The sequence below is a fragment of the Schizosaccharomyces japonicus genome (genome assembly GCF_000149845.2).
Source record: "Schizosaccharomyces japonicus yFS275 unplaced genomic scaffold supercont5.2, whole genome shotgun sequence".
Lineage (NCBI taxonomy): Eukaryota > Fungi > Ascomycota > Schizosaccharomycetes > Schizosaccharomycetales > Schizosaccharomycetaceae > Schizosaccharomyces > Schizosaccharomyces japonicus.
This window is the reverse complement of record NW_011627861.1, coordinates 3,149,202-3,174,180: the sequence shown is the minus strand read 5'-3', so window position 1 is coordinate 3,174,180 and position 24,979 is coordinate 3,149,202. Positions and strand designations below refer to the sequence as shown.

General features: G+C 43.4%; 12 protein-coding genes and 1 non-coding gene across 13 annotated transcripts; 5 read left to right on the top strand and 8 right to left on the bottom strand.

Moving 5' to 3' along the window:
* The first annotated feature begins 162 nt into the window (after window positions 1–162).
* SJAG_04061 (argonaute binding protein 2) lies at window positions 163–1,556 on the top strand. Its single transcript, XM_002175146.2, has 6 exons — window positions 163–369; window positions 445–758; window positions 800–857; window positions 909–1,141; window positions 1,191–1,281; window positions 1,331–1,556. The coding sequence occupies exons 1-6, from the start codon at window positions 183–185 to the stop codon at window positions 1,414–1,416; spliced, it is 969 nt and encodes a 322-aa protein (XP_002175182.2). The 5' UTR covers window positions 163–182; the 3' UTR covers window positions 1,417–1,556.
* Window positions 841–3,127, bottom strand: SJAG_04062 (WD repeat protein Crb3). The gene is made up of 3 exons (XM_002175147.2): window positions 2,768–3,127; window positions 1,718–2,701; window positions 841–1,665 (listed from the first exon to the last, which is right to left on the bottom strand). The coding sequence occupies exons 1-3, from the start codon at window positions 2,966–2,968 to the stop codon at window positions 1,534–1,536; spliced, it is 1,317 nt and encodes a 438-aa protein (XP_002175183.1). The 5' UTR covers window positions 2,969–3,127; the 3' UTR covers window positions 841–1,533.
* SJAG_04063 (glutathione-dependent formaldehyde dehydrogenase) lies at window positions 3,074–6,016 on the bottom strand. Its single transcript, XM_002175148.2, has one exon. The coding sequence runs from the start codon at window positions 4,507–4,509 to the stop codon at window positions 3,232–3,234; it is 1,278 nt and encodes a 425-aa protein (XP_002175184.2). The 5' UTR covers window positions 4,510–6,016; the 3' UTR covers window positions 3,074–3,231.
* SJAG_04064 (ATP-dependent DNA helicase Irc3) lies at window positions 5,049–8,539 on the top strand. The gene is made up of 6 exons (XM_002175149.2): window positions 5,049–5,490; window positions 5,543–5,674; window positions 5,714–6,006; window positions 6,049–6,078; window positions 6,161–6,312; window positions 6,361–8,539. The coding sequence occupies exons 1-6, from the start codon at window positions 5,341–5,343 to the stop codon at window positions 7,413–7,415; spliced, it is 1,812 nt and encodes a 603-aa protein (XP_002175185.2). The 5' UTR covers window positions 5,049–5,340; the 3' UTR covers window positions 7,416–8,539.
* On the bottom strand, window positions 6,994–8,858 carry SJAG_04065 (tRNA pseudouridine synthase). Its single transcript, XM_002175150.2, has 2 exons — window positions 8,494–8,858; window positions 6,994–8,449 (listed from the first exon to the last, which is right to left on the bottom strand). The coding sequence occupies exons 1-2, from the start codon at window positions 8,555–8,557 to the stop codon at window positions 7,434–7,436; spliced, it is 1,080 nt and encodes a 359-aa protein (XP_002175186.1). The 5' UTR covers window positions 8,558–8,858; the 3' UTR covers window positions 6,994–7,433.
* Window positions 8,859–8,878: 20 nt separating this feature from the next.
* Window positions 8,879–9,962, top strand: SJAG_04066 (60S ribosomal protein L5). The gene has a single exon (XM_002175151.2). It carries the CDS (start codon window positions 8,973–8,975, stop codon window positions 9,852–9,854), a length of 882 nt encoding a protein of 293 aa, XP_002175187.1. The 5' UTR covers window positions 8,879–8,972; the 3' UTR covers window positions 9,855–9,962.
* Window positions 9,963–10,097: 135 nt separating this feature from the next.
* On the bottom strand, window positions 10,098–11,748 carry SJAG_04067 (thiamine-repressible acid phosphatase pho4). The gene has a single exon (XM_002175152.2). It carries the CDS (start codon window positions 11,714–11,716, stop codon window positions 10,316–10,318), a length of 1,401 nt encoding a protein of 466 aa, XP_002175188.1. The 5' UTR covers window positions 11,717–11,748; the 3' UTR covers window positions 10,098–10,315.
* A 1,130-nt stretch (window positions 11,749–12,878) lies between these two features.
* On the bottom strand, window positions 12,879–14,995 carry SJAG_04068 (high-affinity fructose transporter ght6). The gene has a single exon (XM_002175153.2). The coding sequence runs from the start codon at window positions 14,807–14,809 to the stop codon at window positions 13,190–13,192; it is 1,620 nt and encodes a 539-aa protein (XP_002175189.1). The 5' UTR covers window positions 14,810–14,995; the 3' UTR covers window positions 12,879–13,189.
* A 1,552-nt stretch (window positions 14,996–16,547) lies between these two features.
* SJAG_04069 (U3 snoRNP-associated protein Utp6) lies at window positions 16,548–18,236 on the bottom strand. The gene has a single exon (XM_002175154.2). It carries the CDS (start codon window positions 18,094–18,096, stop codon window positions 16,636–16,638), a length of 1,461 nt encoding a protein of 486 aa, XP_002175190.1. The 5' UTR covers window positions 18,097–18,236; the 3' UTR covers window positions 16,548–16,635.
* Window positions 18,237–18,605: 369 nt separating this feature from the next.
* SJAG_04070 (coatomer beta' subunit) lies at window positions 18,606–21,751 on the top strand. Its single transcript, XM_002175155.2, has 2 exons — window positions 18,606–18,741; window positions 18,799–21,751. Exons 1-2 carry the CDS (start codon window positions 18,724–18,726, stop codon window positions 21,151–21,153), a joined length of 2,373 nt encoding a protein of 790 aa, XP_002175191.1. The 5' UTR covers window positions 18,606–18,723; the 3' UTR covers window positions 21,154–21,751.
* On the bottom strand, window positions 20,280–22,973 carry SJAG_04071 (SR family protein Srp1). The gene is made up of 4 exons (XM_002175156.2): window positions 22,757–22,973; window positions 22,647–22,703; window positions 20,979–22,565; window positions 20,280–20,935 (listed from the first exon to the last, which is right to left on the bottom strand). The coding sequence occupies exons 1-3, from the start codon at window positions 22,840–22,842 to the stop codon at window positions 21,869–21,871; spliced, it is 840 nt and encodes a 279-aa protein (XP_002175192.1). The 5' UTR covers window positions 22,843–22,973; the 3' UTR covers window positions 20,280–20,935; window positions 20,979–21,868.
* Window positions 22,970–23,041, bottom strand: SJAG_16216. Its single transcript has one exon. It is a non-coding gene; the product is annotated as a tRNA-Pro (tRNA).
* Window positions 23,042–23,756: 715 nt separating this feature from the next.
* Window positions 23,757–24,644, top strand: SJAG_04072 (hypothetical protein). The gene has a single exon (XM_002175157.2). The coding sequence runs from the start codon at window positions 23,891–23,893 to the stop codon at window positions 24,404–24,406; it is 516 nt and encodes a 171-aa protein (XP_002175193.1). The 5' UTR covers window positions 23,757–23,890; the 3' UTR covers window positions 24,407–24,644.
* The last annotated feature ends 335 nt before the right edge of the window (window positions 24,645–24,979 follow it).

Here is a 24,979-nt window from a genome sequence, read left to right as displayed (position 1 = left end):
TTCATTAATTCGCACAAAGTGCATATTTTGTGGGAAAAATACGGTGGACGTACGAACGACGTACAGTAAGCGTTTTGTGTATAAACTTATGCGCTATCTGCGTTTGTTGTTTCAAGTTTTGATTTTTTGTATTGACTACTTATGACTAATTAGGATCAATCTCACCAGTCTGTGTATCATCCATGTTTCGTAGAAAACCAGTGCCTAAAAACACTCGATACGTTGAAAAGGATAAGTCTCTATCTGACTTAGGATATCAAGTCACGGATAATTACTTATTAAGAAAAATTGAGGATATAAATGCCATTTACGAATTTAAGCAAAAACCCGAACTGGCTTACAATGAGCAGTTTTTCCAAGTTTTAATAGGTATTGGTACATATCTATCGCTCATTTGAGCATAAGATCTGTCTGTTATAAGGACTTTTGCTAACTCGAGACAAGCTCGTCTCATTGACTGGACAGCTCAGCATTCAAAACTGAAGCTCATTCGTATTCCACAAGTTACGGCAGAGTCAGAGCCGCATACATATTTCTTCGCGACAAATGGATGGGATGAAACGGATAAAGACATTGTACTGCTTGCGCCCTCAGCTGCTACAGCTCTTTTCTGGTCAACAATGGCTCTGAAGGAAAAAGACATGCGGGTTGCATCCGTTTTTGGGATAATTCAGTATATTACTGAAGAACTGAAAGTTCCCGTTGTTGTCTTATGTCCCGCTTTATATTACTGGGATCCAGAAACACTAGCACCTACGGTATAGTACACCTGTATACTTGCTTTGACTAACATTTTAAGACTCTGAACTCGTTACAAGCATATCAAACGCACATGACCTCTTCACATGATATTCCCGGTATGAGTTATTGAGTCCTTCTACATTGACAGCTACTAATACACGCTACAGGCATCTCTTCACCTGAAACTTACATGCAAGTGTGTCTTCCTTATATTTTCAACAAGTTTAAAGGAAACAGAGTGCACTCTATCAGTGCAGAGTTTAGTTCACACTACTTGTTAACATATTTGGACGCACATTGGGAAGAGTTAAAGCATAAGCTTGGAAGTTTACTTATTGTCTCCTGTATTACCACGAATCATGAAATCCATACACCCGCTCTTGCTGAACATATCCTAACGGTACGTGCTATAGTAGTTGCATTGCCAAAAGTACTAATTTTGTGAACAGCACGGACGCAATTATGTAACTTCCACAAAACCTGTTGGTACATTGCTGGAGGACTTGTGTGCAACATACGGAATCCCTTCATTTTCAGGCGGTAAGCTTTTTTTTATGAATAGTGCAATTCGGTCCAACTAATCCGATAGGTAATTATGAAGAAGAGATTTATGAAAAGTTGATCACTTTTTTTCAGCTTGTCTACACGCAATCAACGGCAGTCGGAATGAACTAGTATCATAAAATAGACTTTTGAGGAGTCTTTATATATCAATTGTATATTTCATAGCTTTTGAGTTGCACCTAGTTTTAATTTTTGAAAATAGAAACCATCCATTAAATCACTTTAATCCTACATTTTCAAGTACTTTTCCCACAAGCCTTGGTGAACCTGTTTAAGTTCCAAAAACAAGGACCGGGCTTCCTTCAGTTCGAGCTCTAAGGCCTCAGCCTTTGCACGCCAACCAGATTCAGTACTTTCCGACTAGAGAAATAGTTAGTATGAGGTACAATGATTGCGTTGTAACGGTTCTTACCAAAATTTCCTTTCCGACTTCCAAAATATCTGGAAGCTGCATCAATTCCTCGACACCATTGTCTTCAATGGCTACAGACAAGTCGGACAAAATGCCCTCTTCCGTAACCATTCTCTTCAGCATGGGAAACGGAGTTAAATTGGCCGGCAACTGCATGCTTTCAGTTGTCGTCTGTAAAAAGGTCACAGGCTTTGGAAAGGTAACTATTTTCCGCAACACTTGTTTGGAAACGACATCCCAAACAAGCACGGTACCCTCAGCATCTCCAGAAATCAACAACGATCCATCAAATGATAGAGTCAGTACCTGAATAGCAGATGTGTGTTGCACAGAGGGAAATGGTTCACCCTCAACACCATCAACAATTTTTCCATTTCCGCCCAACGCATAGGGTGCGGAATTTTCTGTTGATGTATCTTTTTTAGTATTGGGATTAACGAACAACGGCACAGTTATAAAACCCTTTTCATAACCAAGGTACAGTACCCGTTCAGCCGGATCACAACAGAAACAGATGGGCGATACGGGCAAGGCAATTGTTGTGAGTAGGAGACCACTGCTCATATCCCAGATCTTCACAGTGTTGTCGCGGCTTGTAGTAAATACACGAGAAGCGACAGCGGGTCCCTTCCCGCAGTATAATCCAGTAATATCTCTAGTATGTCCGCTGAATTTTCTATAAGGCTTAATAGAGCTATTGACGCCAACGTTGTTTTGATTGCTTTTATCCACAAGAGATGCCATCGTCCAGGCATTCACTTCGCCATCTTTTGAACCAGACAATAAAATCATCCCGTCGTCCGTAAAGTCCAAGTGTGTTAAAGCTTCATAATGAGCCCGGAAGAAATGGAGCAGGGCACCGGAAAGCATAGACCAAAGATACAATTGACCTGACTTTGTGCCAGCAACCAGCCAGGAACCACAGGGACTGCACTTTAAACACTCCACTGTTTCAGGAAGGATAATTCTTTGGTCGAGGTTCTCCTGTAACGTGTTAGATTTCAAATAAACTTCAAAAACATATGTTAGTAACGATTTATCTCAATATACCTTTCCAAAAGCATGGATGTTCAGCTGAGGCTTATTTTTTTGCGCAGAAAGCAGATATGAACGCGAAATACAGGTTGCATTTGGGTATGGTGAACTCTGCCGAAAAGTACTCAAAAGCGAACCATTGTGTAAATTGTGAGCACAAACATTACTTTGTTCTTCCTGTGTGGCCTCATATCCCGATAGAATTGCTTCAATCATTATTTGGAAGATTTTTGGTCACTGGCTATGAGACTGAGGTGGAAGGGAAGGCAAGGACGTGGTCGAGTAATAAAACAGCAAGTAATAATACATATTACTCCTACTTCAGTATTGGCGACAGAACTTTTACTCAAACAATGTTTCTTCTCTTCCACATTGTTTTTATGTGTAAAATTATTAATTCAGCGTCCTAACTGGTCATAACTCGTTTAATAGAAAAACTCCAAACACCCCTACCTCTATCTAAACTAAAAATATATGACCTAATCCTCCTTTTCAGGCTCACAGTAAATCTTGACCATGCCGTCTTTCTTGTAGAACAGCTTTTCGTAGGCCTTAGGCAAATCGTTAAATTTCACAACGTCGGTGACAATGAAGTCCGGATCGATTTTACCACTCTCCAAAGCATCAAATACTTGTTTGAAATAGCATTGGCAAGGGCATTGCCCTGAACGGAGCGTTAAGTGCTTCATCATAATGTGACCGATGGGAAAACGGTCAGCAAAACCAATGTAGTCTGCAATCACAGAGATGCGACCGTACTTACGAACAGCTTGACAACACTCTGTGATCATGTCACATGAATCAGTTTCCATGCCGATGGCCCGTTCCACTGTATGACGGAAGCTAGAGGTGAAACGAAAACCGGATGCTTCAATAGCAGCATCGACTCCACCCGGGACAATTTCCATAATCTTAGCAGGAATATCTTTAACTTTGCTGCGGTCGATTACGTGAATCTTCAGTTTACTAGCAGCGAGTTCAAGGCGTTCAGGAACGGAATCAATCCCAATAATCGATCGCGCACCGCGAATTTGAGCCCAGCGGGCAGCGAGGAGTCCAATAGGACCCAATCCCCAGATAGCCAGGGTATCGTTTTTGTTAATTTCAGCCATATCCACCGCATGCAGAGAGGTACACAAAACATCCGATGCGTATAATGCCTTACGGTCTGGTAAATTGGCTGGAATTTTGTAACAGTTTACGTCGGCAAACGGAACACGAACATATTCGGCCTGTGTACCTGGAACGTTTCCCATCATATCGCTATAACCAAAGATGGCACAGTGATGTGCACCATACATTTTGTCCATTAACTTCGAATCATTCGTTGCATCACAAGCAACAAACTCCTGTCTCTTACAGTAGGGGCATTGACCACATGCAATGTCAAATGCAATAACGACTCGATCGCCAACATACAAATTCTTAACAGCAGGGCCGCGTTCGACAATTACACCGCAGCCTTCGTGACCCATAATAGAACCCTTCTTAGTTGGGTTGATTTCACCGGAGAAGATATGGGAGTCAGAGCCAGAGCAGATTGAACATGCAGTAATTTTAACAATAACATCGTTTTCGTGCGTTATTGTAGGCTTGGGAACCTTCTCAACAGCAACGGACTTTGGTCCTTGCCATGTAACGGCGGACATTAGTTCGTCCGAATGTACATATGGTTGGGTAGAACCCTCTGCCACAGGATGCTTCCCCAAACGGTCACTAAGGACGTTTGTAATCTTGTTTGAGATGGTGTTCATCATTTTTCAGATACTTGTTTTCAGGTCATAGCTATCACTTCTGTACATATATATGCTGTATTCATCAACTGTAATGGTGACTTCATCCAAACAAATTCATACTAAAGAAATCGATAACTTTACTGTTCATAACTCTTGTTTTCCTATGATGAAAACATTTATTTTGCCTCCTAATCTCATAACGACGTAGTCGCTGTGAGGTTTGAAAGTAAGCATGCCTTGCTGTTCTGTCACTATCAATTACTGTAACGAATACTTCATCATAACACTCCCCTGTAGATGTTTCGTTTTACAGTCAAGTGAACTGGTGTTTACAGGTTAACTCTTGTAATATTTTAAAGCATTACAGAAATGTCGTAAGGATTTTCTTACACAGAATTTTTATATTACAGTCGTATGTAAGAATAGGAAATAAGAAAACTTCAAGTCCATACACTAGGACGCGAGATGTTGTTAAACCAGGTTTTTCTTTTTTTTTTTTTTTTTTTTTAATAATAGTAAGGAGAAAGGCTGTTAAGGTGAACAGACAGTCATATCAATAACTCATTATTAGTACAAACAGCTTCATCAATTATTTCTTAGAATGTATCGTCTCAACTTTGCGTCTACTGGAGAAATTAATTTTTCATCTTTACAGTTTTGTGGTTTAGCCGAAACGGCGATATATAATTATCATAGGCATAAGTATTTTTTCATACTAGCACATCCAATATCAAAGTTGACAAGATCGTGATTCATATCCTTTAAAAACGATCTTGCTTGGCTATGTTCCATTTCAAAAAATGGATTTGCCCTTTCACGCGGCGATTCTGTCCTGGAACTTATTATTGGCGAATGCCAATAGCACAATTTCGTCAGATTAGATTTAATTCAACATTTCATTTACGGCCCTACCAAGAGGAATGCATACAGAGCGTGTTACAGTCATTTGCACAAGGTACACGAAGAGTCGCCATTTCGTTAGCGACTGGATCTGGCAAAACGGTACAAGAAGAAATAAAATTGGATTATCAGAGTTTAACGCATAAGTCATTAGGTAGTTTTCTCTCATTTAATTGATCGAGTCCAACCAATTCGACCTAATGCGAATCAATGCCTAATTTTGTTACATCGAAAAGAGCTTGCCCAACAGGCTTTTCGACATTGCAGAGCACTTTATCCAGAGAAGGTTTGTTGGGAAAGAAAGTATTTAACTAAAGCTGTTTAGACAATTGAAATTGAAATGGGCGATAAGCATGCAAGCGGAATGGCAGATATTACTATTGCATCTGTCCTGTCTTTGAAAAACGAGCGGCTTCAGAAGTTCGATCCAGATAAGTTCAAGCTTATTTTAATAGATGAAGCGCATCATTCTGCTTCAATGTCTTACACGCGGGTACTCAATCACTTTCAAGCGATCTCTTCAGCTTCTCCAGTTTACGTTGTCGGCGTAACTGCCACCTTATTTCGTGCAGATGGAAAGGGTTTATTTGTTGGCTTTGATGACATTGTGTATCATAGGTTAGTTGTGAATTGCTGTTACAAGTACTAATTTGGAAACAGACATTTTATTGATATGATTAAAGAAAACTGGTAAGACAGAAACAACTCGAGATTGGCTTGAGACTTTTAAGTACCCAATCCTGTATCCCGTGTATTTTTCTAACGATTTTAGGCTTGTGGACACAAAAGTTATAAGAGTATCATGGAGCGTTGATCACAAATTAGCAGCCAGTCATAATCATGAAGACGAAAAACTGTTTGCTTTGCAAGCTACGAATCAAGTTGCCATAAATGAAATTCCAAGAGCCTGGATGGAACACGCTCGTATGTACTTCAATTTCTTCGCATAGATTTTAACATTTTGAAAATTAGAAGGGACACGTTCATCAACGCTCGTCTTCTGTGTCAATATTGAACACGCCTACAAAGTGTCAAATGCCTTTCGGAATTTTGGAATCGATGCCAGAATGGTGTCTGGAAGGACACCTGCCGAGCTTCGGCATACGACAATTCAAGACTTTCGTGACAAAAGATTCCCCGTATTAGTCAATTGCTCTATACTGAATGAGGGAACTGATATTCCAAACATAGACTGCATCATCATTGCCCGCCCGGTTAGGTCCACTGCTTTGCTTGTTCAAATGATAGGGAGAGGCTTACGATTAAGCGAAGGAAAAGAGGACTGTCTCATTTTAGATATGTGCAATGCATTTGGCCATACTAGACTGGATACAGCACCGACATTAACGGGATTAGGACCTCCACTTTCTGAAGATGAGATGCAGAAATATGGAACCGCCCTGGCTGAAACACTCAATATGCCGCCCGGTGAACAAGGAATGTTTTCCCGTCTGCGCTTTTCACAGATGCGAGCGCTTTTAGAAATTATAGGTGATATGAAAAAGAACGATGATGATATCTACAGAATATCCCGTCTGGCATGGGTGGCCGTTGGAATGCAACGATACGTATTGCAGACATTGAAAGGTGCTATTGTTATTGATAAAGATATGAAAAATGAGACCTTTAATGGATCATTCCGTGTTCTAAAACAGTTTAAGAATGCATTCGTCACAAAAAAGAGCGCACTATTCACAGATATTCCAACACTAGAGGCTGCTGTTCGAGCCTCTGAGACTTATTTAAAATCACAAAAATCACCCCTTCAATTTTGTATGCGCCATGCAACTTGGCGACAGAAGCCGGCCTCCAATTCTCAGCTGAATTTCTTAAAAAAGTTAAAGCTCTGGGATGGAAAGAAACCTCTAACGGCAGGCGCCGCGGCAAATCACATTACCGCAACAATCTACGGGAAAAAAGCCCGAAGTGCGAGACAGCAAAAGCTTTTAGACTATACGTGTCCGACGAAAACAAATGGCCGAATTGCCCAGTTAAAGGAAATCAAAAATTTAGATGCCCGCCAGTAAAATCCGACTCACATATGTTTATTCGTGCTCAGTTTTGCTTCGTTTCGTGTCTTCTTGAACGGGGGCTTCATCAGGAGCGGTTTCTGCAGTCTCAGAAACCTTACTATCGATAGAAGCATTTTCTTTAGACGCGTCCTTTTCCTTTTGGTCTTCATCATCAAGAGAAAGTTTAAAGTAATCTGCCAATTTTTTCAACCACTCGCCGCTATGAAATTCCTCCATGGAAAAACAGCCGGGTTTATTGAGCTCAAAGTCGCCTTGCTGCAAGCGAACAAGCTCGACCATATGTGATTTACTGTTCACCTTCTCACCTAAATCATTCACGAACGATCTTACATAGAATCCAGAAGAAACAGTTAAGCGAAAGGAAGCTGCAGGACCGATGGGCTCACGCGTACCACGAGTCAAGTCAACCTCGTTAAATTTGCGCTTCTTTCCCTGTTTGTTTTTTTTCTCCGAGTCCTTATTTTCCTCGGCACCCTCCTCAGCTGCTTCGAGTTCGAAGAAGTTGTCCGGATCACAGTACGTGTGTTCGCCCTTAGACATAAACTTTGTCATCTCAACATCGAAACAGTGCATAGGGCGTGCCTTTACTGAATCTGGAAGCGGGAGACCTTCACGAGCGTACTCGTACAAACGTTTACCATTAACGTGGAGGGCCGAATAAATGGGAGGCATCTGCATAATGTCACCCTTAAAGGAGGGTAAAGCAGTTTCAATTTCCTCTTTAGTAGGAACATGCTCGGCAGATTCCACAATTTTACCGGAAGAGTCGTATGTGTCTGTAGATCTACCAAATAGAGCCACCGTTTCATAGACCTTTTTGCAGGATAACAGTTTAGACAATTGCTTCGTGCCGGAACCGAGACCAACGACGAGAACACCCGAGGCAAGCGGGTCTAAGGTGCCTCCATGACCAATTTTGATATCAAGACTATGTTTTTTTCTGCGTCTACGATTCCGATCGTTAGGATGAGGTGCAGGAGATCGAAAGTATTTTGCAAGTGGACTGTCACTAATAATTGCCTTTAATTCTAGTATCCGATTGTTAGAAACATGTAAGTAGACGAGTTCATACGGTTAAGACATTGTGCCGAAGTAACACCTTGCGGCTTATTCACAGCAATTAAACCACCGTTCATGTAGCCAAAAAATTTTTGAAACAGAAACAAGAAAAAGAAAGTTGAGTGAACAATAAATAGTCACGTACTGAAAATAATCGAGTCACGAAGCAGGCAATACAAGTAACGGGTTGCTCTATGAAACAAGTTGACTTTCTCGTTATAAGCCAGAAAGACTTTTTTCTTTTAAATTGGATTTCTTCTACACTATGGTGAAAAGGATGCTGATTGCAGGCAACTTTCCGTGGTCACCGATTCGCAAGCAGTTCCACAAACACATACCAAACGAACAAAGTCATATTTTTGGTGTAGCGTTTTTGGTGGTGAGTTTCGAAGGGGAAGCCTGGAGTTAGGGTAGGGTACCGTGACTGCACAACACGGGCTTGTGATTGTGGAGGAAACGCGTTTCGCTCGTACCGTCAACCAACCACCAAAAATGGCCTTCCAGAGTGTCAAGAACAGCGCCTACTTCTCTCGCTACCAAACCAAGTACCGTCGTCGTCGTGAGGGTAAGACCGACTACTATGCTCGTAAGCGTTTGATCTCTCAAGCCAAGAACAAGTACAACGCCCCCAAGTACCGCTTGGTCGTTCGTATTTCCAACCGCTTCGTCACCTGCCAAATCGTTTCCTCTAAGGTTAACGGTGACTATGTTCTTGCTTCTGCTCACTCTTCCGAGCTCCCTCGCTACGGCATCAAGTGGGGTTTGGCCAACTGGACCGCTGCCTACGCTACTGGTCTCTTGGTTGCCCGTCGTGCTCTTATCAAGTTGGGTCTTGACAAGAAGTACGAGGGTGTTGTCGAGCCTGAGGGTGAGTTTGAGCTCACTGAGGCTATTGAGGACGGTCCTCGTCCCTTCAAGGTCTTCTTGGACGTTGGTCTGAAGCGTACCTCCACCGGTGCTCGTGTCTTCGGTGCTATGAAGGGTGCCTCTGATGGTGGTCTTTACGTTCCCCACTCTCCTAGCCGTTTCCCTGGTTGGGATATCGAGACTGAGGAGTTGGACGATGAGACTCTTCGCAAGTACATCTACGGTGGTCACGTTGCTGAGTACATGGAGATGCTTATTGACGATGATGAGGAGCGTTACCAAAAGCAATTCTCTTCTCTCATTGCCGATGGCATTGAGAGTGACCAACTCGAGGACATCTACGCTGAGGCCTATGCCAACATTCGCGAGAACCCTCTCCCCGAGAAGTCTACCAAGGACAAGGCTGCCATCAAGGCCGAGTCTCTCAAGTACAAGCAAAACAAGCTTACCAACGCCGAGCGCAAGGCTCGCGTCCAAGCCAAGATTGTTGCTGCTGGCCGTGCTTAAGCGTCTCGCTACATATTTGGTGTTTTGTTCTCTTCAGTGAAATAGACTGTTTTGTGGAGCAATTTGATGTAAGAGAGTGGTTGCAGGTCGTGTGTGTTGTAGTGTGTGTCGAACGGTTGATGTTTTGTTTGGGCGGAGGGCCTTGGGCGTCGTGATGGGTGGTTTAACGGAGGTCGTTCGTTGACGGGGACATGTCTATGCTCTCGTCTCTCTGACTTGGCAATTCAAAGATTTCGTCGCCGCCTTGTCTTCTCTCTCTCTCTCTCGCTCCTTCACGCGATCAATTGCTTAAATTGCATATATTGTTTTACAAGTAGGTCAAAAAAATTTATAAAGAAAGGAAAGAGTTTGAAGCGGTTTGTCTGAAAGCATAAAACATCCGAATACCGGCCGACGATACTTGCGACGACCAGTTCCGTGGGAATCATTAGCAAGCTGGTCTAAAAGAGTGTTAAGCCTGCTTAGAACTCAGCAATAAAAGTAGTAGCGTTGGACTTGCAATAGTCAACGTACAAGTTACGGCCGTTAAGAGTGTAGTTGGAGCGGACGGAGGAGGACAGGTAGGCCTCGAGCTCACAGAGACCGTCGGAGCTGCCACTGGGACCGAAACCGCAGTCAGTCAAAGGGAAGACTTGTTGGTTGACGAGGTGACGCACATAGTACTTGTTGTCAGAGCATTGGAAGACCTCGGTCAAAAGGTTACCGGCGAAGGGAACAAAGTCGGAAGTCTTTTGGGAGTAGAAGAAGGGGTTGCGGTCAGCAGGAAGGCCATTGGCGTTGATATCAGGGAAGAAGCCAAGGGCGTTTTCGACGGGAATAATTTGGGCGTCGTGAGTGAAGCCGTAGAAGACTTGTTGGTCGTCTTCGGTAAGGGTGCCGTTGGCGAGCTTGCGCATTTGCTCGGCAACACTGTTCACATAGGCAGCACCCAAAATCTTGCCCTCGTAAGAGGCGGCCGGGCCACCCCAGTAGGCAAAGTCCAAGTCGTTGTCGTACTCAAAGTTGAGAACATCGGTGGGAGTGAAGAGGTTGCAGAACTCACTCTCGTCCTTCAAGGCAATTTCGTATTGGCAGATGGAGAAAAGGTTACGGACATCCTTGTCGGTCAAGTTGTAGCCCTTCAAGAAGCCGGACAAGCGCTCACGGGGGGCTTTGAGGAAAATGCCGCGCCAGGTGTCGTGAACCTTTTCGACGATTTCGGGGTCAGGAGACGAAGTCTCGTAAGTGGGGCAGGCGTAGTAAGAGGAAAGAGAGTTGAAGCCGGCGGAGTCGTCCTCGGCCATGTAGAGGACATTGGTGCGGTTAGCGTACTCGCGACCAAACATACCCATCAAGTACCAGTTAGCCGACTCCACGACACGGTCCTGGGCAGCACAGTTCACAGTGTACTTCAAGTCGTCCTGGAAGAGCTCGGAATAGTGCTCGTACACCTGACGACCCATGTCGAACAATTGGACACGGCCACTGCTGGAGAGAGCGTCAGCATCCTCCACCTTGATCACGGGCTCCCAGTCCTTAAGGAACGCAAAGGGGTTCTCGGGAATCGAGTAGTCAACGGGAATAGAACCGTTCAAAAGACGGTTTTGCAGGGCGTCAATGCCACCAGCCATACCAGTGCCGGAGCCGCCTTCGGGGTTACGGGAACCGTGACGCTGGAGGATATGCAATTGCTTAATGCTGCATCCTTCAGGGAAGGAGTTGTCCATTCCGACGAACTTGGGTTCATGGTAAACACTGCGGGAACCAAGATGGTTTCCCAAGTCAAATGCGGTGTCAAAAGACTCGAACTTGGTGAAACGAGCGTTCACACCCGAAAGGAGAGAAGCGGCGAACAGAGCGCCGAGGTATTCAAGAAATTGCATGGCTGTTGGACTTTTGCTTGACCTGATGAGTCCTGTTTCTTGTCGCGTGGGCGCGACCAATATTTATACCATTCTGGTATAAGGTTCGGCCCCGTGGGATCGCGATGTGAGAAGCCAACGGAAGTAGCTATCCAGAGTCAACTGCGAATTTACCATGAGACCGGAGATTAAGTGCACGCGGAGCTCTTCGCAAGTGGTCAGTCGGCCGATTTCGGCGCTCGGCTAACGCTTTACCGAGACCCTCTATTTTCGCAAGGAGGTGTAGATCCGGAACACGGCACGTATCCCATTGGCCGAATTTATTTCGAGCGACAATTTTCATTGTGCTTATTCACAAACTCTGCTTCAATTCGCAGACTAAATTGCATCTCTCGTTTATGCACTCAGCCGTTACCCGCCCTGGAACGGGAAAGACAGGACAATTGTGGCAGGCTAAGGCGTTCCTGTGTGTTTTTGCGTGTTTTTTTCTTTCTGTTTTTTTTTTTATTATTTTAATTTTCTCTCTTATTTTTTTTTAATTTTCTCTATTATTTTTTATTATTTTTTATTCGCTTTTTTATTTGCCTGTTTAATTTATTTTAATTGAATTAATTTGATTTAATTGTTCTTATTTATATTTCTTCTAGTTTCTTCTAATCTCTGTTATTTTCATCCAATAATTGGTGCACCAACTGGAACCCCTTCATCAGCAAGAAGTGTAATTCCCTCTGCTATTGCTGCTTCTTGTTGGTCTAGGGATCGCCAACATCCCTTCTGTCACTGAGTGCGACACTCACACACGTGTCGCGCTGTGTAATTAAGTGATGATCATGTCAGCAGTCGCTCTACTAACTTTAGGGGCTGCGATGCTGCTGACAATTGCGTTGGATTGGTTCAGAGGAACTCCAATGATAGTATTCTTGTTCTAGCTGTCTTCGTAGCTGCAGTCACCGTCACCGTCATCGCCAAACTTTTAGTGCTTATTGCTTTGTCTCTGTCCCTGTCGTTTTGAACGGTTTATTTATTTGAATTTTTTATATTTTACCAAGTTCCTTTATTTTTTTGCTTCTACCAGTTTGTTTCGCTGTCCTTCTGATTTTCCAAACAATAAGCACTAAAAAGAATTCCTTGGTTGTGTACCCAGACTCCTCTTCACTCTAATGCAATAAACACTATTTCACAAACACCAATTCCTCCCACCTAATTACTCTCAGTGAAACCCCATATGTTGTTTTTAACTAATAAATATTCAGCAGTAGCAGTAAGCTCATTACCATAAACAGGAAAAAGCATTAAAAAAATGATGCGTCGTATGCAAATTGGACCACAGAGTCGTTCACACTTTTTTCAGTAGATCGACAGCTTGTGATCATCCCAGAAAAGCAAAACAAAATAAACAAAAGGTAGAACCAAACCGGGGTTTTAAAGAGTGAACTTTTCAAGGACCAATAGATTAATGGTTATTGAAGGTCGGGAGAAAGGCTCTTTATCAGCTTAGTTTTCAAAGCCGTTGTTGAAGCTTCTTTGAACAGATCCATCTTCGACGTACTCGGCAGAGGGAGTAACCTTCTTGTTCTCCTCCGAGTCGACAGTGGAGAGTTGGGGATGGGTGATGGACTTCTCGAGGTCGGAGTGGTTGCGGTCGCGGATGACGGTCTTGGCATAGCCGTTGGAAGCCCAAGGCTTGACACCAGAGACATACATCTCGTTGACTTCCTCGAGGGAAAGACCCTTGGTCTCGCAAGCAAAGAAGAAAATGACGAGGGCACCGCAGAGACAGCAGCAGGCGAAGACGTAACCGTACTTGAAACCAATCTTCTTGACAATGAAGGGAGTGAAGAAGGAGATGAGGAAGTTCCAGGACCAGTTGCAGGCAGTAGCGACGGAAGCACACTTGGAACGGACACGAACGGGGTAAGACTCACCGACAATGACCCAAGCGGCAGGAGCCCAAGTACAAGCAAAGGCAAAGATGTAGAGGCAGGAGAAGATGATCATGACGTTACCGGCAGTCTTGTCAGAAGGAGCATCGGGACCATGGGGGTAAAGAGACTTGAAGCCGACGGAAGAGAAGACCATGAAGCAGACAAACATCCAGACGGCACCAATGATAAGAGGCCATCTGCGGCCAAGGTTCTCAACGACGTAGAGACCAGGGAAGGTAGAACCAAAGTTAACAGCACCAAGAATCAAAGAAGCAATGAAGGAGTTGGAAATACCGACACCCTTGAAGACATCAGTACCGTAGTAGAAGAAGTAGTTAGCACCGGCCAATTGTTGGAAGGACATAACAGCCATACCGAGGAAGGTACGGTAACGCATAAGAGGACCAAAAATCTCACCCCAGGTGACGGGACCGCCAGCAAACTCTTGTTGAATGGAGTCACGGATAGCGTTGAATTCGGCATCAAGAGCAGGGTCGCTGGGGTCAACACCCTCAGTGTCGGCCAAAACACGGCGACATTCTTCAGGCTTGTTGATTTGCATCAAGTAACGAGGAGACTCAGGAAGATACATCATACCAATGAAGAGGATAACACCGTAAACGAGGTTGATAGCCAAGGGAACACGCCAGGAAGCAGCACCGCTGATGTTGCGGCAGCCGAAAACGATGATGTTGGCAACGAAAATACCAAGAGTAATGAACAATTGGAAACTAGTGACGATAAGACCACGAATGGAAGCAGGAGAAGTCTCGGATTGGTAACCGGGAGTCAACACAGACAAGGCACCGATGGAGAAACCAGTCCAGATCTTGGCAATCATGAATTGGAACCAGGCCATCTTGGAAGTCAATTGAATAACGATACCACTCAAGTAAACAACAGTCCAGATCATAATAGAAACCTTCTTACCGACACGGTCGGCGAGAGGAGAGCAAAGAAGAGAACCAATCAGAGTACCAACATTGACCATACCAACGAGAAGACCTTGGCGGGTAGGAGAGTAAGAATAAGTATCAGTCGACGAATCGTATTTGTCAGCGAAACGACGTTGGAAGTCGCGCATATTGGTGAGACCACCAATGGTACCGGTATCAGCACCGAACATCCAACCGGCCATGGATACGAAGACCAACATGACCATCGAAATGGTTTTGCGAGAGAATCCCATTTTTAAAAAAGAACGAGGTTGTGTCTCAAAATGAGAGAATTAATAATGCAAATAGACAAATAAATATGCCGAAAGAAAGAAAGCAATTGTTAAAGAATGCAAACAATCGCCTATATAAGAATGCGAAAAGCAAAGAGCGTATTCAATATAAGAATGCGGGGAAGTTGTGGAGAACTTGATGGAGAATTGTGGGGAGAACCAACACCCTTATATAGAAAAATTGGGCTAGTGACGTACTTCGTTTACATTTGAGCAGCAGCTCTGGTTTGAAACTGCGGTAGCCCAATCAAAACGGTGTATGGAGAGTGCTGTGCATGGTTGACTGTGAATTCGCCAATCATAACTCGCTTCACAATTGAGGTTGTGGAGCACCACACGTCACCCCGCATGTACTTCAAATTGATCTCATTTTACCGAGTTCTGTAGGCCAATCACAATGGCTCGTTTGTTTATTCGTTGGCAATTTAAGCTCAGCCACAATGAACGTGTGCTCCACACGTCACTACCCCATATTTTCTCCTGACAAGGTAGTCACAGGGACTTAAAGTCTAAAACTGATTGGACAGCTCCACATGTGTATTGCAGAGCGAAACATGTGAGCACCCATCGGCGTTCTCTGATTGGATGTAATTCAACGAGTAGGCGATTGAGGTGGGGTCAAATTATTATGTCATCTGAGAGCATTCGAGGTGCAGCAAGTAAACAATTGGATGTGTTAATGAAGGGTTGAAGACTTTCTCGCATTTCATTCGTCTATATTGACACCTTCTTCACTTACCCCGCTATCACGATCTGCACACGCGTATTAAGGTGGGACGCAATGCGGGGCAATTCGAAAGCCGAAAGCTCATTGGATCAATTCCAATAAGAAAATTATCAAAGATGGTCGGCAACCCGGGATTGCTTTGAGAAAGAAGCAGATTCTCCGTCTTCGATTGAGTCCGGGGGAGGGGGGGGCAGTCGACAGTCAGTAGGTGTAATTTCGCATAGTTTGCGACTTCTGACGTACCGACTGTGAAGGTGAACCCCTTACCCCGCAACGATGATCATGTCGCTGTGAGGTGACGTATCTGGACATCGACAACGTGTTGGTCTGTCGAGTAAACACTTAAGCTAGTGAGCGGGGCAATTGGTACCACGTAATACAGTCGACAGGAAGGTAAACAATTATGAACTTTTTGACCTTGTAAATTGCTAATCGTGTTCTGAATAATATTTCCCTACAGATCTGTTTCAATTCTCGTTCATACTTCAAATTGATTATTTTAACATTCTACGTGAGCTTTTAGCCCTCCAGTTGTAATTCGGTTATATCTTTTTCTTATTTTTTGGGGGATTGTAGAGATATTTTTATTTTTTCAGCGATAAATTCATATAAAATAGATTTAATAATATTAATAATATTAATAACATAACATTAATCATGGAATTAATTTGTTGTGCGTATTTTTTTGTTTTTTGTTTTTTTTTTTAATTTTATTAATTAAACTTTATACAGATATTATTATTATTTAATTGGATTATTGCGGATTACTTACACAAAATATTATTCTTCATTAGACATTCCGTTCATGATTCTTTCTTTTTAATTGCTCCATAATTTGCTTTTGAACTGTTCGCAAAAGGGAATTAAGTTTTATATTGAATCAATTATAAAATGTTCTTACATAAATCCACCGCTACATAATAAATTTGCAAAAATCACACTAAAACTTCAATATCTCACTTTCTATCACTACAAAAAGCCAATACCCTTCATTATCTTCCCACTTAACCTGAAGTCTATTTTATAAAAAAACAAAAAATCCGTCTTATATCTAACTTTTTTAATTTACAGAAATTGAGCCTTGAGAAGCAGAGGACTGCGCAATTGTCTCAGGATGAAGACGCGCTTGTAATTGACGATGCAGGGTTTGGAGATGGTCATCCATCGTGACGCCAGCGATTCGCGTAAGCTGCTGGAATGCATCCTGCTGAATTGTGTCAAACACCAATTGCAATGTGCTATTGATGCCCAAGCTTGCAAGAGCCGCAAGCGTATGAATGAAGAGCCGAATATATTCAGCACGAACAATGGAAGCCACCATTGCATTTTGAGCGCACTCTGTGTAGCGGTTTAAGCACTCGCTCAATGCATCAGCAATTGATGGACTGGACAAACGCGACAAAACCAACTTTTTCATGTCTACGTGTTCTGGGCTCAAAAATTTAGTCTTGCTTTCAAAAGGATACACGGTGTCAATTTTTGAGTACAAAGGATATAGCACATAGCGGTGCATTAACTCACCGAATTTTCTGAAAGGTTGCTTCTCTGCAACACACGTGCCAAGTGTCTCGGATATCATGGGAGCAGCGTGCTTTTCGAGTAGTTCCCTAGCCACAGGCAATAACTGGCTCTCGATCAAAACATCCGTGATGGAAATCAAAAATTGAGCCCAACCAACCAGACTCAAGCTGGTGCGCGCACTTTTAATGATGGTTAAAAAGACATTCACAAACGCAGCATGTCTTTCACTGTCCGTAGTTGTAGCCGGAAGCTCGTCAGCTACGGAAGGCATATCATTTTTAGAATCGTTGCGGTATTCTTCCACAGACACAGAAGGAAGCTTAATGTGATCTGCATCATTGTCCTCGCCCTCTTCCGCATTGTCTTTTTCTTTATTTTCATCGGAAGCAACCGGTGCAAGCAAGAGCTGTTCACGGGCGTACAATTTGGCCAAATAAGCTAGCTCAACACGGAAATAGGCAGCCCAAAGATCCGGAGAATCGTTGTTTAAGCGAAGTCCACGTTGCATTAATACACGAGCAGACTCCATATTGGCATTCAACGAAAACTCATGATCACATGCAAGCATCCACAACATGATGTTATTTGGATGCTTCTGAAGAGCCAGTGCACAGAGTTTTCCAGCATGATGGTATGCTTGGATACGTTGAGCATATCGAATATAGTCAACCCAAAGAGCAATGTCACCAAAAAAACGGTTAGTAGCGCAGAAAAACAAATACATTATGCGTCTAGGTCCCGCGTAGTCACTGACGGTTGCCTTTCCCTTGATTTGCAAACGTCTATGCCGTTTCTTTCTGAGTTCCTCAACGTTCATTTCAAACTGAATGTACTTTAAGTAATCAGCAAGTTTAACTTGTCTTCTGGCCAAAGACTGTTCAAACTGAGTACGTTTTTTCACAATTGCTGTAAGTTCTGCCTTGTTGAAGATTTTCTTCTTTGAAAGGTCCTCCAATTCAGGAACAGACAGCTCCAAGTGGTACTGCACCTTTTCAGCCATTTTTATTTAACAATATACGGCAATAAAGCCTAATCAAATATAATGGACAGTACGACAAAGATCTTCTGAGTAGCACACTTCGTTGGGTACTCGTTTCACTCAGAAAACTGCATTAATTGCGTGGCTGTTTTCCATAAAAACTCACCACCAAAAATGAGAAACATTTAGGTAACATGTTACCTGAGCATTGCTATGTTCAGAGGAGACTGGAGGACACAATATACGGTCTAAAAGCGAAGGAGATAAGAAGTTATTGCGACACGTTTGAATCACGGTTCTCTCTTTGTCGTATACGATAATACAACTATATTACTCCGTGATTTTTAAATTCGTTTTAACGGAATATCACGATACATTGAATCAATTTCTCTCAGTAACTCCTTTGTACACAAACCTCGTATTAACCTCTTTTACTAAAGCTTTCGCTCTAGAAAAGCTCAATTACTGGTTTTCGTCCTCCTCCTTCACTACCACCACACTTCTGCCTCACCCTTCCTTGTGAGTCCGTTCCTACCTACCTAAGCCAACAGCACCCTACCAACTGCCTCTACCCTCGTTTCCCTTCATTCCGTAGAGTTTCTAATAGTCCTTTGAGGTTTTGGAGCCGTTGTAGACCTCCTTATAATAATGCGTTTGGACTTTAAGGTTTGTTCATGGTTTACATTTAACTTTGGTCTTTTACTAACGTTCAAACTTTTGTAGAGGAAGTTTTTGACGCACACAGATCGCGTTAAAGCAATCGATTTCCATCCTTCCGAGCCATGGATTCTCTCTTCTCACTATAACGGTGAAGTCTGCATCTGGAATTATGAAACTCAGACGCCAGTAAAGAAATTCGACATCAACGATGTCCCTATCCGGGCTTGTGCTTTTATCGCTCGTAAAAACTGGTTCGTCTGCGGAAGCGATGACTTCCAACTGCGTGTGTACAATTACAACACTGGTGAAAAGGTTACACAGTTTGAGGCACACCCTGATTACATTCGGGCACTTACTGTTCATCCCACACAACCATTTGTTTTGACTTGTTCTGACGACACAAAAATCAAATGCTGGAACTGGGAGCAGAACTGGAAGTGTGTCCAGGTGTTTGAGGGTCATTCTCGCTATGTCATGAGTTTGGCAATTAATCCCAAAGACACGAACACATTTGCCTCCTCTTGTTTGGACGGAAGCGTCAAGATTTGGAGTTTTGGCTCTACTGTTGCCAACTTTACTCTCGAGGCGCACGACAAGGGTGCCAATTTCGTCAGTTACTATCCTGCTGGCGATAAGCCATACCTTGTTACAGCCGGTGATGATCGTTTAATTAAGATTTGGGACTATCAAACGAAAGCTTGTGTTCGTGTGTTGGAAGGCCACACGAACAACGTCTCATTTGCTCTCTTTCACAACAAGTTCCCTCTTGCAATTTCTGGTAGCGAAGATGGAACCGTTAAGATTTGGCACACCCTCTCTTATGAGTTGGTGAAGTCTTATAACTTTTCTATGGAGCGGGCTTGGTGCATATCTCAAAATTCGGAGAACGGTCTAGTGACAGTGGGTTTTGACAGTGGAATAATCGTTTTCTCCCTGGGACGTGATGAACCTATTGTAAGCATGGACAACTCGGGCAAAATTGTCTGGTCTACATACTCCGAAATCCAATCCGCCATGATTAAACCCGTTGCGAATGAAGAGGTTACAGATGGTTCGTCCATCAATCTGTCCCCCAAGAGTCTTGGCAATTCGGATACCATTCCCGTGAAAATGCAACACTCGCCCAACGGTCGCTTTGTGACCGTATGCGGAAGTGACGAATACATTGTATACACAGCACTGGCATGGCGTAGTAAAGTTTACGGAAAGGCTCTTGATTTTGCTTGGTCTAACGACGCTAATGCTTATGCTACAAAAGTCTCGGATAAGATCATCAAGTTCTCTAAGAATTTCAAGGAGCGTCCTGATGCTTTGGAGCTTGATTATTCATGTGATGCTCTTTTCGGTGGCCATCTTTTGGGTGTATCGGGTGCCGACTTTATCTGTTTTTATGATTGGGAATCCAAGATTTTGGCTCGTAAAATTGACGTGAAGCCCAAAAACGTTTACTGGAGTGAAGATGGTACTCGTGTTGTTCTCTCTTGTTCTGATGCATTTTATATTCTTACTTTTAACGCTGACGCCTTTTATGCCGCTGCCGAAGCAAATACTATTGCAGATGATGGCGCAGAAGAAGCTTTTGAACCAGTATTTGAGAGTTCCGATGTTGTCGTCAGCGGAAAGTGGGTTGGTACTACGTTCATTTACTGCACAGGCTCTGGACGTCTCAACTATCTTGTTGCCGATCAAGTCTTTAAAATCAGCAGCGTTGAGAACTACGTATATCTTTTAGGATACTTGCCCAGAGATGGACGGATTTATCTTGCTGATCGTGACTTGAATATAATCAGCTACGCTTTCAATTTGAATGTGGTTGAGTATCAAACCGCTGTTCTTGATGGAAACCTCGAGGAAGCCAAATCCATTCTCGATAAAATTCCCGAGGATGAAAAAAGCAAGCTTTCTGATTTTCTTTCTGATCTTGGTTATAAGGAAGCTGCTTTGGACCTGTCTACAGATGATGAGCAACGCTTTGAACTTGCGTTAGAAGCCGGCCAACTGGAAACCGCGGCTGTTCTTGCTCGCTCATTGGACGATGTTTCAAAATGGAGACAGCTTGGTGATGTGGCCCTCAATAACTGGGACTTTGTTTTGGCTGAGGAATGTTTTACAAAAGCTCAAGATCACAGTTCTTTGTTGCTCTTATATACCGCTTCCAACAATGTTGAAGGTCTTGAAAAGCTCGCTGATGCTGCCATCTCTAAGCAAGTTAATAACACTGCTTTCGTTTGTTCATGGCTTACCAACCAGCCAGACAAGTGTATTGAGGTTCTGCGTTCTGGTAACCGTTTGCCGGAGGCAAGTTTCTTTGCTGCTACCTACAAACCTGAAGCCGTGAAAGAGCTGTTACCAGAGTGGAAGGAAAGCCTTGTTACGAAAAAGAAGGAAAGAATCGCGAATGCACTTGATGACATTTAAGCCCTTTTAAAACATTCGTTCTAAAGAATCTGCATACGTTGTAGACATTAATATCAAGTAACCGCACATTTTTATGACTGTTTAATACTCACAGAGGCTACATGTTTGAAATAAACACGCGTGATTCAGGATTCTGTTGTAGTGACAGATACTCATTCTACAGTAAGTCTACGAGTACACTGTTTGTTCTAAAAGCTGTGTAATACAAATGGCCGCGCACCTATCAAGGAGGGAAAAGCGCAGCTTTATATGGGAACGGATGAGAGAGGTCATGCGAAGGAAATCGCTACAACCGAGCAGTGTGAATTGGCGAAGTAAGGTACACGATCTAAACTACTGTAAAAGAAGGAGCGGAGAGATGTATAAATCAGAACGATAAACTGGTTTGAACGAATGTAGAGGAGTAATGCTTTTAAATTTGCGTGGGAGAGTGTGAAAGATTAGTGAATGAATGGCACAGACAAATTTGAAGCGAATTACAGTGATTTTTTGATTGTGCCAAAGAAAGAGAGAGGGAGAAAGAGAGAAAAAAAAAAATAAAAAGAGAGAAAGACAATAAAGAGTGTGGGATTGTGTTTGTAAGCTGAATTGTTTGTTGTACTGTCAGTAAGAAACCAATGAGCTTTGTTTTAATTGGTTTTTTATTCCTGGAACTCAACAGTAATCAAAACTGGAGCAAGTTGCACGAATGAAGCTCCGAAGAAATAAAACCGCCTCAGTTGTCAGATTGAACGGGTGCAGCATCATTCGAACTGTCTTCAACTGGCTGCGAGTTTTGTTCTTGCTGAGACTTTTCTGTTTGTTCAGAAACTTCTGGCTGGGGAGGTTCTGCAGCAGCAGCAACAGCAGTAGTAGTAACAATGGCAGCCTTTTCAGATTCTGCAGGTTTTGTTGGTTGTTCCTGGGCAGATGCTGCAGCAGTATCTGTCGCATTTTCAGTAGTAGCTGGAGCCTCGCTAGGATACTGTTCATGGACGGGAGCGTGATCTTGCTCGGAAGAAAGAGGAGCCTTTTCGTCTTGCATGTTTTCAGACTTAAACGGTTGACGAGGACGTTCATTCGTGTCATACTGTTCCCTTTCGCGCTCCCGACTGTTTGCAGAATCGTCGAACGAGTCTCGGCGGGGAAGGGGACTCCTACTTCCAGAACGACGACGAGGACTGAACCGTGAATTGCCGTACTTAGGACCGGGAGAACGACGGTAAGGACTCAAACGACGACCCGGACTTCGAGAACGGTAGCGTGGACGACCACGTTCCTGACCAAATCTACCGCGACGTTCTTCACGGCGTGAGCTGAACGACTGACGAGCCCATTCCACACGAAGTACATCCCGATCGATGCGACGACCATGGACTTCGTGGTACGCGTCCTCTGCATCGCGTGGGTCCTCGTATTCCACGAAAGCAAAGCTGAAAGCCAAATGTTAGCATGTTGTTTTCTTCCTTGTGAAATTACGCGTTCTCAAACTCAACGACAAAATCCAAACTTACGGTCTTGCTTCTGGATTGCGAGGAATAGGAATGTCACAACGAATTAAGGGTCCATAACTAAGTAACGTTAGCGACACCGTATACCGTGTACCGTAGTACTCATTACTTACGGCTCAAATTCATAAGCCAGATCGCGTGCACGCATCCCTGGGCGAAAGCCCGTCACGTAGAGTGTTCGATTGCTTCTACGGCTCATTCTTGCAAAGAGGAAGAAGAATGTGGTGGAGTGGGAAACGTCAATGGGATCAACAGATTTGTTAGCGAAGTCCAACGAATTTTAGAAAACGGTATTGTGATTCAACTGTTTGGCAAAAATTACAGGAGGGCTTTGTCGGGGATCGAACCCGAGACCACTTCGACCCAAACGAAGTATGCTACCACTACACCACAAAGCCTTGTTGAAAATTCATACTAACGGAGTAATATGTTCAGATTCGAAATGATAATAATGGCCTTTACACCTACTTATTAAAGTCTTTTGGGATACCGAAGGCATTATTTTCAAGCTGTCAGACGAAGACCGTCTGCATACCTCGAACGTGACATGTAAATATGCGTTTACGACAGTCTAAAGAGAAAAATCTTGAGTACGAAATTCTAAGTCTATACGCTAGTACGGGTCGGACTTTCTGTAGGTTGTATTACTATACAGTTTAAAAGGTCGTTATGTTCATAACTCTGCTAGTCAATTTCCGTAGATCAGTAACCAAAATAAACAATTGGTAAACCGATTTAACTTTTTAAGGGCACACTCGAGCACCCTCCGACAAAGTCCGTAACGGAAAACTCCAGATTGCTTAAACAATCTTTATTTTCCTTAACTCGTTTATTTCCCTCTCTATCAGCAACAATTCCAGTAGTGCCTTTGTCCATCCCTGGTACCCCTGCCGGTCCCACCGGCACTTCCTGCAGCATCCGACTGTGCTAAATAGCCTCAGTAATGATGCAGAGATCTGCTTAGCATACCCTAAAGTTCATCTTAATACCGTATAGCCTCCTATCACCTCTTCTATTCACTCGTATACACCACTCACCCTCTGTCCCCCTTCCCCGTCTCCTCCCTTGCTCACTATGGGGATGATGTTCTGCCATTGTAATGGATACGTAATAGTTCGTCCATAATTTTGAGCTATAAAAACAAAGGACTCAGCCTAAGGCGAATTTAAGATCGCATTATATATTGGACGAACTATCACAAGCGATATTGTGAACGATATTGACATTCGGTTTATTAAGAATTAGCTATGCCGGAAGAACACGGAAAAACGTACGCAGAAGTACTGAAAGAAACCGCTTCACCTCAGACACGGGAGGAGAAGGCAGCGCCGCCTCCTTTAGAGGTGAAGTCCACCGTTAGTGATGTCGCTGAAGGTGAAGAAAACACAAAGGTTCAAGTGGTTCCTGAGGATCAGGCTTCTGAATACCTCGAAGAGGAAGCTGGCAATGAGGAGACCTCAGGCTCAGAGCCAGAAAAGAAAATGAAGAAAAAGAAACGGTCAGAAAAGGTTCAAGACACCGTTCAAGCCAAGTCTGCATCCATGCTTGATTGCTTGAAGAACTGGATCATTCCTCTAGACATTTTCGGAGTCGGTGCAATCTCAGCTTATGTTCTCCAGAAACGTCAGGCAGGCACTTTGACGAAACAAGTCCTCTTCACTTGCACAGCCTTAACAGGTGCCCTCATGGCTACCTCGTACATTGTTAAGAAATCGCACATCCCCGCCAACAGTCCTAAAAGGAAGTCGGGTGGCAGAAAGTAATCCCTTGATCATCATCCTGCTTCCCTTAATAGATTAACGCGAAGCAGAAGAACAAGCGGGCTTCAGAGCTCAACTCCGTGCACCATCACATACCATGTCACACCTGTGCTCCCATCGACATTTGTGCCACCTCCTCGCCGAGGGGTGACTTCGTTAACGAATTTTATATTCAATGAAATGGAACAATAAATAAAGAGATAGTAAGGTTGCGCGTATTAGTAAGCCAAACACAACCCTGTGTAGTAAGTAAGTAGCATAGAGAGAGCCATCAACCGTCGAAACTTGCGGAGATTTGTAAAGAGTGCATTATGAGACGGTGAGAAGGGATAAAATGCAGGCTGTTCAATAAAGAAAGCAGACGGTCAGAGTAGATAAGGAGTAGATAGGTGCAGATAATCGACGCGCCAGCGAGCCAGAGCACATTTTTCCAAGCAAATGTGAATCGCCGTCAAAAAAGACAATTGGTGAACAAAAATTGGGTTGTTGTTTTTATACCAGTCGTCACGTTAATAACAGTATATGTCTGTAGATAACGGAAATTTTAAAGAAAGAACAAAAAGGAGGGACTTAGAG

Coding starts and splice junctions, on each gene's coding strand:
- SJAG_04061 (XM_002175146.2), top strand. CDS start 183: ATGTTTCGTAGAAAACCAGTGCCTAAAAACACTCGATACGTTGAAAAG. Junction 858..908: donor CTCTTCACATGATATTCCCG/GTATGAGTTATT, acceptor TACACGCTACAG/GCATCTCTTCACCTGAAACT. Junction 1,282..1,330: donor AATCCCTTCATTTTCAGGCG/GTAAGCTTTTTT, acceptor CTAATCCGATAG/GTAATTATGAAGAAGAGATT.
- SJAG_04062 (XM_002175147.2), bottom strand. CDS start 2,968: ATGATTGAAGCAATTCTATCGGGATATGAGGCCACACAGGAAGAACAA. Junction 2,702..2,767: donor ACATCCATGCTTTTGGAAAG/GTATATTGAGAT, acceptor AACACGTTACAG/GAGAACCTCGACCAAAGAAT. Junction 1,666..1,717: donor AAGTCGGAAAGGAAATTTTG/GTAAGAACCGTT, acceptor CTATTTCTCTAG/TCGGAAAGTACTGAATCTGG.
- SJAG_04063 (XM_002175148.2), bottom strand. CDS start 4,509: ATGATGAACACCATCTCAAACAAGATTACAAACGTCCTTAGTGACCGT.
- SJAG_04064 (XM_002175149.2), top strand. CDS start 5,341: ATGCCAATAGCACAATTTCGTCAGATTAGATTTAATTCAACATTTCAT. Junction 5,675..5,713: donor GAGCACTTTATCCAGAGAAG/GTTTGTTGGGAA, acceptor AAAGCTGTTTAG/ACAATTGAAATTGAAATGGG. Junction 6,079..6,160: donor GATATGATTAAAGAAAACTG/GTAAGACAGAAA, acceptor TAACGATTTTAG/GCTTGTGGACACAAAAGTTA.
- SJAG_04065 (XM_002175150.2), bottom strand. CDS start 8,557: ATGAACGGTGGTTTAATTGCTGTGAATAAGCCGCAAGGTGTTACTTCG. Junction 8,450..8,493: donor TTCGGCACAATGTCTTAACC/GTATGAACTCGT, acceptor ATCGGATACTAG/AATTAAAGGCAATTATTAGT.
- SJAG_04066 (XM_002175151.2), top strand. CDS start 8,973: ATGGCCTTCCAGAGTGTCAAGAACAGCGCCTACTTCTCTCGCTACCAA.
- SJAG_04067 (XM_002175152.2), bottom strand. CDS start 11,716: ATGCAATTTCTTGAATACCTCGGCGCTCTGTTCGCCGCTTCTCTCCTT.
- SJAG_04068 (XM_002175153.2), bottom strand. CDS start 14,809: ATGGGATTCTCTCGCAAAACCATTTCGATGGTCATGTTGGTCTTCGTA.
- SJAG_04069 (XM_002175154.2), bottom strand. CDS start 18,096: ATGGCTGAAAAGGTGCAGTACCACTTGGAGCTGTCTGTTCCTGAATTG.
- SJAG_04071 (XM_002175156.2), bottom strand. CDS start 22,842: ATGAGCCGTAGAAGCAATCGAACACTCTACGTGACGGGCTTTCGCCCA. Junction 22,704..22,756: donor CTGGCTTATGAATTTGAGCC/GTAAGTAATGAG, acceptor AACGTTACTTAG/TTATGGACCCTTAATTCGTT. Junction 22,566..22,646: donor CGCAATCCAGAAGCAAGACC/GTAAGTTTGGAT, acceptor TTTGGCTTTCAG/CTTTGCTTTCGTGGAATACG.
- SJAG_04072 (XM_002175157.2), top strand. CDS start 23,891: ATGCCGGAAGAACACGGAAAAACGTACGCAGAAGTACTGAAAGAAACC.